The sequence below is a fragment of the Echinops telfairi genome, unplaced genomic scaffold (assembly GCF_000313985.2).
Source record: "Echinops telfairi isolate 266 unplaced genomic scaffold, ASM31398v2 ScPeMD7_18;HRSCAF=68, whole genome shotgun sequence".
In the NCBI taxonomy this organism is placed as follows: Eukaryota; Metazoa; Chordata; class Mammalia; order Afrosoricida; family Tenrecidae; genus Echinops; species Echinops telfairi.
In genome coordinates, this window is record NW_022103915.1 from 4,789,538 (window position 1) to 4,797,868 (window position 8,331).

At 61.2% G+C, this 8,331-nt stretch overlaps 1 protein-coding gene across 1 annotated transcript in view; it reads right to left on the reverse strand.

Moving 5' to 3' along the window:
* The window catches only part of CCDC85C (coiled-coil domain containing 85C), a gene marked incomplete at its 5' end in the record, with an annotated part of 50,775 nt that overhangs the window by 7,990 nt on the left and 34,454 nt on the right, over positions 1 to 8,331 (reverse strand). Inside the window, 2 exons of the mRNA XM_045288076.1 lie at positions 4,650 to 4,709; positions 5,622 to 5,698. Coding sequence (XP_045144011.1) covers positions 4,650 to 4,709; positions 5,622 to 5,698 — 137 coding nt within the window. The remainder of the gene's footprint in view (positions 1 to 4,649; positions 4,710 to 5,621; positions 5,699 to 8,331) is intronic.

The following is an 8,331-nucleotide window of genomic DNA, read 5'->3' on the forward strand; positions in this document are numbered from 1 at the left end:
GACACACAGCAAGACCTGGAAGGTGCTCACAGGGACCACAGAGGAGGTGGTAGTGTAGCCATCAAGGGGCCAGCATGGGGCAGGCACCCAGGTCTGCAGGGCCCAGCTCCCCAGCGTCTTGGGCTCCAAGGAGCCCTGGCCTAGCAGAATCCACCTGAGCAGTGACGTGTGAGATCCCGACCTCACCCCCACCCTAGGTCTGGCCAGTTCAGCAGACCTCACCCCAGAACCTGTTCCCCCGCCCCAGGCCTGGAGCCTGGTGAGCTCTTAAGCCTCATCGCCCTGGAGGTCCCCTTCCCACAACTGGCCCTGGGGACCTCACAAGGTGAGGGGCTGGGCCAGCAGGGGCAGGGGTGGGGAGGGGGGTTACTTCCTGTGTCCATTCTTGCCAGCTCAGGAAGATTGGGGAAAGACAGGGAGGGTGGCTGGGTGGGAGGGTGCTTGCTGGGGAAGACTGACAGGTGCTGGGGGTGGGAGAAGACAGCAGTAGAGCTGAGCATGGTACTCAGGAGCCCGCTACCCACATGTGTGCATGCATGTGCACACACCCCAGCTCTGGAGGTGCCTGTAGGAGAGCTGGGACAGCTACAACCAAAGAAGTCGGTTCCCAGTGACCCAAGGCCTCAACTGGGCCAGGACCAGGCAGAGGGATCCCCAAGGCTAGCACCTCCAGATTCCAGCCTTAGCCCAAGGGACTGCATGGAGTCAGGAGTGGACTTGGGTCTGAACCCCCTCCCCGCCCGCCCCGGGCACAGCCAGTAAGCACAGCCCATCCTGCTCCCTCCTTCCTCTCATTGGAAGGACTCATGTTTGCAGGCTGTTATGTATGGGGGGGTGGGGGCGCTCAGCTAGGGGACCCCCGAGGCTGCATCTTAATGAGCGCACAGACTGAGCCGCAGGGACAAAGGAGCCATTAGTTAGACTGTGCACGGCTCCCCTGCTCCCCATGCAATCTCCATGTTGAAAATCACCTTCACCAAGCCTGCTCCTAACCGAGCAGCCACCCTGTGGCCCACAGGCCAGTGGTTGGTGGGCTGTGTACAAAGGCTCACCTCTGCCGGCCCGGGTCCTGATAAAGGTAATAAGGCCACGGGACCCCCTTGGCAGCAGGCGGGGAGAGGGGGCTCAAGAGTGGCCCTGACTCACCAAGTGCAGGAATGACCTCCTGTGCTGGGCTGACACTCACACCTCAGTTTGCTAGCTTGTAAATGGCGGGTAGAACAGGGAACTCCCCACCCCAGCCCAACACACACACACACACTCACGCGCGGGTCACTCTATCCCCCAGCAGACACCTCTGTCCCCAGCTGCAGGCATGGCGATCCAGACCCCTGGAAACCCCGTCTGCCCATCCACAGGGTTGCCAGCGGCTACTTCACAGAAATAAATAGCCAGGCCTTTCTTCTGAGGCACCTGATGGGCTCACACCTCTAAGCTTCAGGTTAAGTAGCATGCTCACCAAATGCACCAGCAGGCCTCCCAGCTCTGCCAGGATCCCACTTCACAGGTGTGGACACCGAGGCACAGGGAGGCTGTGCACCTCACAGCAGCAGGTGGGCTGCCCGCCCTTCCCAGCCACACTGCCACATGGCCCATGGCCACTGCGACAGGACCAAGAAGGGCAGGATCCTCACCAGGAGTCAGCTCTGAGACTCTGCCAACTTAGCTGCCAGAGACGGGGTGGAGGGGCAGCCCCAGGTGCCACATGGCCCAGCCGGACTGCACAGATGGTCACTGGGATAGGCCAGTGGTGGCCCTATGGCGAGCCTGCAGCAGGGAACAGGCGGGACGAGGCTCCCACCTCAGGCAGACAGGACACGTGGTCATGGGACCTTGCCACCTGGCTGAGATGGGTGACTGCTCCCTCCCCTCCTCCCCTGGCCAAAGGGGCTCAGAGCTCAGGCAAGGACAAACTGCAGGGGTCATGCAGAGACGGGCCAGCAGGGGCCACCAGCCCAGGGGTATGGTCAGCTGGCCTTGCAAACACCCTAGCAGAGAGTGGGCAGGAAGGGCAGGCCCCGCCAGGGGCACTTCCAGGTGCTGCCTCGTGGGCATCTCACCAGTACCTGCCTTACAGGTGAAGCAGCAGAGAGTCTGCCTGAAGCTCCCAGGTACCCAAAGCCACACTCACCCCTGCCCGGTTCCTGTCACTGTTCTCATCTGTGCCTGAGGCTACTCGAGGGTCACCTGGAGGTCCCAGGGTGGTGTGGTGGGTGGTGTGGTAGGTGGTGGGACAGGGGTGGGAAGTAAGGATGAGGGAGGGGGACAGGGAGCACAGGACAAGAAGCCAGCGGTGGACTTCGGGGTCAGGGTGGAGGCCAGTGGCGAGGTAAGGTAGTAAGGTAAGGTGACCAGACGACCCACTTTTGGCGGGACAGTCCCAATTTTTAACAAGTTTTCACATGTCCCGCGGCATTTTTTAAAAGTCCCGATTTTTGGAAAGAATGCACGACAAGCTAGGGTATACGGTTTTCGGCTGCCATGTGGCTATTTCACCAGGATATGAGTTTTATCAGTGGTTTCCCGCTTTACCAATGTTAAAATCTGGTCACCTTATAGTAAGGGGTAAGGTGGGAAGCTAGACAGGGGTAGGGGGTCTGCCAGCCACAAGTACACACAGAGTGAGGAGAGGACCAGCCCAGCTCATGGGCGAGGGGGTGCTCCAGCCTGGCCCCCACAGGCTCAGCCCATTCCCCAGCCTCCGCCAGGAGATGCGGGCTTAGCTTCTCTGTGGCGCTGGCTGCTTCCTTGGTAGGGGGGAGGGAGAGGGACCCCTGGGCCAGGGTCAATTACTGCCCCCGCCCCCCACCACCAGTCGGGACAGGGGCGGGGTGGGGCTGAATCATCACGGAAGCAGCTGTGTTGTGGAACTGCAGGGGCGCTGGGAAGAGGGAACTGCCGCATGCAGCTGCCACGCTTCCAAGGAGAGCTAGGGGTGGGGTCAAGAGGGGACCTGTCCCCCATCCACATCCATTAACGCCCCTTTAGGGTGGTCTGAGACAGAGTATTCCCCCTTCCCTCATAGACACACACGCTCACACACACACCCCGTGGAAACACCCACTGGGGGCAGCAGTGGGCACCAGCCTTGCCTTGATTACCCCTACATAGGAAACGGGGTGGGGTGGGGTGGTGGCAAGGCAGCCACGCCTCTGCATGACCGCCACCCAGTTCACCTGCACTGAACCCACAGTGACACCCACCCCCAGAGGTGGCCCCTGGTGATTGTGTAGGTCGCCAGGAGATGGCAGGCTGGGCTGCCCCAGCTTCCTCATAACCATTGCAGAATCCGTTTAGACCTCAACCAGGCCTGCCCTACCCCCACCTACCTCCCCTCCACTCTGTAATGGGCAGGGAGGGGCTGGTCACCCCGCCTCCCCCAGGGGCCATCACAGGGCAGAAACCAATGGGCCGTGAGGAAGTGGGGGTGTGCGTGCCAGTTTTACAGCAAAAGGACGCCAGGGACCGGGGTGGCTTGAGAATCCCCAAAGCCGGGTGCTATCCCAGGGGCTCCCAGGTGGCATGATGTCAACAGACCCCTGGGCCCCCTGTGAGGGCCAGGTCCTCCTCTCCCCCTCCCCCTCCTTGTCCCCAGCTCAGCTCAGACCCCAGGCCCTCCCACCTGGCCCACGTGTAGGCTCCTGGGATCTCTGCCAGGAGGCTCCTGGCTGGCATCCCCTGCAGCCAGTGACCACAGGCAGGTGGGCAGCCAGTGTCCCAGCTCCCAGGCTGCCCCAGTTCCTCTCCCCCTCCTCAGGGAACTGGGTCCAGCCCTCTGCTAGCTCAGTAGGGGGGGGCACGTGTGAGCCCCTGCCTAGAAGAAACCTGGAGGGAGACCAGTGCCTCCGCCGCCCGCCTGCCCTCGAGGCTCTGCCAGGTTGGCCCCCTCAGGGTGCAAGCAGTCCCTCAGCTGGACAAGGAGGCTGGACTCATCTGCCCAGGTGGCGCTGGGGGTCCCAGGACCTCCAAGTTGTCGCTGTCATTGCCTTTAGATGCCACCGAGTCGGATCAGTTCTGGACACACGGCACATAACGGAGACTGCCGGTCCCGCCGTGCTCACAATCATCCTGATGGTGGCGCCCACCGTTGCAGCCACTGGGTCAGTCAGCTGGTCGAGGGTCTTTCTTTTCCGCTGCCCCTCTGCTTCCCCACGCACCGTGTCCTTCTCCAAGGATGGGTCCCTCCTGATAACTCGTCCAAAGTACAAGAGGCGAAGACCTTGCTTCTATGACGCACCCTGCCTGTGACAGGTTTCCTCCTGTGGTGTCTGTGTTCTTCCCCAACGTCGCTCCTCGGCAGAGAGAGATTCTTCACCATCAGCCCATCGTCCAGCTTGCCCTATGGGCCCAGCCCGAGGCTCCCTGACGGGACTTGGTGCCCACACGCCTGGCCAGCCTGGACACCGCCCAGGTGGGCAAGGTGAGGGCGGCTGCACCCACCCCAGGGCCTGGGTCCTGCCCCATCAAGGGACTCAGAGACCAGCCACAGCTGCTCCAGGAGGGAGCAGGGCCCCAACCCTGGAAAGAGGGTGCCTTGTGAGACCAGGGTACCCACAGGATCGTGGATGTAGGGCAAATGACCCTGCAACGTAAGCCTGGCTTATGTGTGCCCCACATGAGTTAAGTAAGCACAGTCGGCCCTTGCTTACCTTGCTGACTGGGTGCTCTGTCCTGGCCAGGGGGTGTTGATGTGAAGGGCGGCTTTGACTCTGTAGGGAGGGGCTGTGGGGTTGTGAGAGAGGGGCTGCCAGCCCCACCTGCAACAGACACTCTGGGGCAGTGAGACCCCCTGATCGGTGGGGAAGCACAGGCCAGGCTGTGCTTGCCACCTAAGAACCAGCACTGGGTGGTGGCCACACCCCACTTGAGTGTGGGACTCACTGAATTACAAACACTCCCGACTCCACACTCCGCCATGTGGGGCGTGAGGAGGGGGCTGAGCCACAGCCCCAAGGTGAGGTGTGCACGGAAGGCTGCACAGAAGGAGATGGGAGATGTGGATACTCAGGCCCCACGGGGGAGCAGGGAGAGGCCAATGGGAGGTGGGCACATGGCAGAGGGTTCCCTTCATGCCAGGTGGGAAGGAGGGAGCCTCCCAGAAGGCAGCAGGCAGCAGAAGCAGGAAGGATGGCCGGCCAGCCACAGTGGGAGGCGGCTCAGAATAAGCCAGGACCTACCCCGTATCAGGCTCCTTCATGGCCCCTGGCCTCACAGCCAGCCCTCCTCATCATGGCCCCACCCGCATCACAGCCACACCCACAAGACACAAGCACTGTCCACTTTGCCTAGCCCCACCCCCACAATGCCCCAAGCCCCACTCCTAGCCATCTCTTCTCTAACTTGCCTGGAGGATGGTCAGAGGGCGCTGGACCAGGTCCCGAAAAACCCCTGGCACCCAGAAGCAGGGGTGTTTCCATAGGCCCTTCTCCCCACTTGCCTGTCAAGCACCTACTCAAACACAGGCCTAACCTGACCCCTCCTCAGCTGGGGCAGTTGGCATGAACAGACAGTGACATTTGGCAGCTCAGAGGCCATGCAATAACAGCCCAGCCTGTGGCCCGGCAGGTCCCAGGGGGACAGGTGGAGATGCATGGGGCGTGCGGAGCAGTGGCTGTGCCTACCTGTGCCACGAGTTTGGGGTCACCCTCCAGCAGCTTCGCCTTGCCCTCCAGCTGTCCGGTGTAGGTGGCCGAGGGATCTGAAACGAGGGGTGGGGGGACAAATTAACCACCAGTAGAACCCATCCTCCAAACCGACTGGCTGCCACAGCCCCTCCCCTCGTTAAAAGAGGGCCCCTCCTGTCTGTCTCAGGGCCCCTTCTTCAGGTGTCCTGCCACCCCCAGCGGGGAAACTGAGGCTCCCTGTGCTGCTCCATCCTCAGGGCTGCAGGCCCTTCTACCCAACCTCGGGCTGGTGGTGACTCAAGAGCCCTTACAAACAATTAGCCTGGTGGTCAACAGCACGTGTCCTGCATGCTTACCAGTCACAGGGGGAGCCTACAGAGCAGACAAGCCCACGGAATGCCCTTCCCCAAGCTCATGGAGGGTGGAGGGAGCCTGCTTCAAGGCATGGGGCAGAGGTCCCCAGCCCTCCAGTTCCCCAACCCCAACACACCAGCCAGGGCAGAAGTGCAGCCAGCAGAGGAGATTGCAGGGCCCCTTTGCAGCCCCCACCCACCAGGGATCCCTGGTCTCAGTCCCCCTGGTCTCAGTCCCCCTGGTCTCAGTCCCCACCCTGGGTAGGGGCTGGGGTGGACCATCCACAGAGGACTGCCTTACTCTCTAGCACCCATCCCCCATCACAGGGGACTCGGGGGAGCCAGACTGCTTGGCTCTTTACACCATCTGGGTGAGGACAGTGGGCCAGGGCAACAAACCCCACCCTGCTCACCCCTGGGTCTGGAGACCGGGTGATTACAGTGGGCACTGCTCCACCCCCCCACCCCCCACACACACACACGGGGACACCAATGCCTTCTCACTCTTCTGTAGTCCCACCTGCCACACACTGGGCATGTTACCAGGAGAAGGGCATCCTGCTCGGTAAGACGTGACAGTGACTGTGAGGCCGGCACAGTCCTGGGGTGTTTTGGTCTGTGCTACCTCGGGCCGATGTGCGTCAGGACTGACATGGTTCTATATCCCCCAAGAGTGGCACTCCAGGAGAATGGTCCTGGTACGCCCTGTCACCAGCACACCAAGGACGGCTGGGTAAGATGTCGGTGCGGACAAGCCCTGGATGCTGAGCTCAACAGGAGAACCTGCTGCTGCTGCTGCTGCTGCTGCATTTTTAAAAAGCCAGGTCTCCCCTGGCATCCACTGAGCCCTGTTGGCGCAGTGGGTTACACGTGAGGTGGCTAACCACCAAGGTCAACAGTTCCACTCCACCAGCTGCTCCAAGGGAGGAAGATGAGGCTTTCTGCTTCTTGAAAAGTTACATCCTCAGAAACCCACGGGGGCAGCTGTCCTGCGGGGCTCTAGGAGTTGGATTAGACTCGATGGCAGGGAGTTCGCTTTGGCTTTCCTGTGCATTCAGGAAAAACCAGAGTCACTGCCAGCGAGTCGATTCTGACTCATAGCGGCCTTCTAGGACAGGGCAGAAGTGCCCGTGGGTTTCCAAGACTAGAATCCTATGCAGGAACAGAATGCCTAATCTGTATCCCAAGGAACAGCTGGCTGATGGTTTCAAACTGCAGACCTTGTGGTTAGCAGCCCAATGTGTTTAGGAAGGACACACGTAAAAAGGCCGGCCTAGTGTCCCCTCCACCCTACCCCACAGTGAGGGGCTGCTGACTCAGACTGCATTTGTTCATTTTTAAATGCCCGCCTGCTTCCAGAGTGAGGGGCAAGCTTGCTTTTTAAGAGAATGGAGCCAGTGTACCGATGGCCCCACCCCATCTCATGGCCACCCCTTGGAGTCATTGCTTTAAGCCAGAGGGAGGCAGGGGTCTCATCAGTGCCCTCTGCCCAGGCCCAGTGTGTGCCTGGAGAAGCCAGCAGAGCTCCTCCGGCGTCAAACCTGCCTCCAGTGCTGGGTGGGTCTGTGCAGGTGAACAGCCTGACCCGTGCCCCAGCCATGCAGCCTGCTCTTGACACAGCTGACTGGGCTGGAGGGAGGAGACCCAGGGGCCTGGGTCCCCAAGCTAGCGGCTCCTCCCACAACCTCCGGCAAGCCTGGGACCGCCCAAGCCTCTGGAGACAGGCATGTAATTAAATTAATGCCGGGTTTGGAATCATGAGGCAGAGCCATGAGGGACGGCAGAGAAGATGCCCAGCTTGGCTGCTTGTTGGCAAGAGGAGGGGATGACCCCTTATTCCAATGCTGGGGTCCAATGCCACTTTAGAGGGGGCGCTCCTTTGGCCAAGGCACAGCTGTCTAATGCTGGCCCCTCTCCACCCCTCTTCCCATGGAGGGCCTGGCCATGACACACCACTGGGCTTGGGCAAGAGGAGGAGCCTGTGCAATTGAAGGGGAGTGTCAGGGTCTTCCCAGCCCCCCATGGCTGTCCCCAGCTGTACTGGACCAAGCCCCCGCTCCCTGGCCATCTCCTCACCACCCTCTCAGCTCTCCCTTTTAGCCTCTGCCACCCGACTTCTAGCTTCCCAGTGAGTCGGACATTAAGCATGAGGGGCAGGGGCAGGGGCCATGCCCACTAACCCCATGACCCTCATCCTGGGCCTACGACAGTCCGTTTGTCCCCCAGGGAGAGGCATTCGAGGAGGGCAGATTGGGAGCTTGGGCGGGCGGGCATTGGTCACTAGGCTTCCATGGCCCAGGATTTGACAGGTTTGAGGGCCGGGGAGACCACATAAGGCAGTCTGGGAAAGTCCC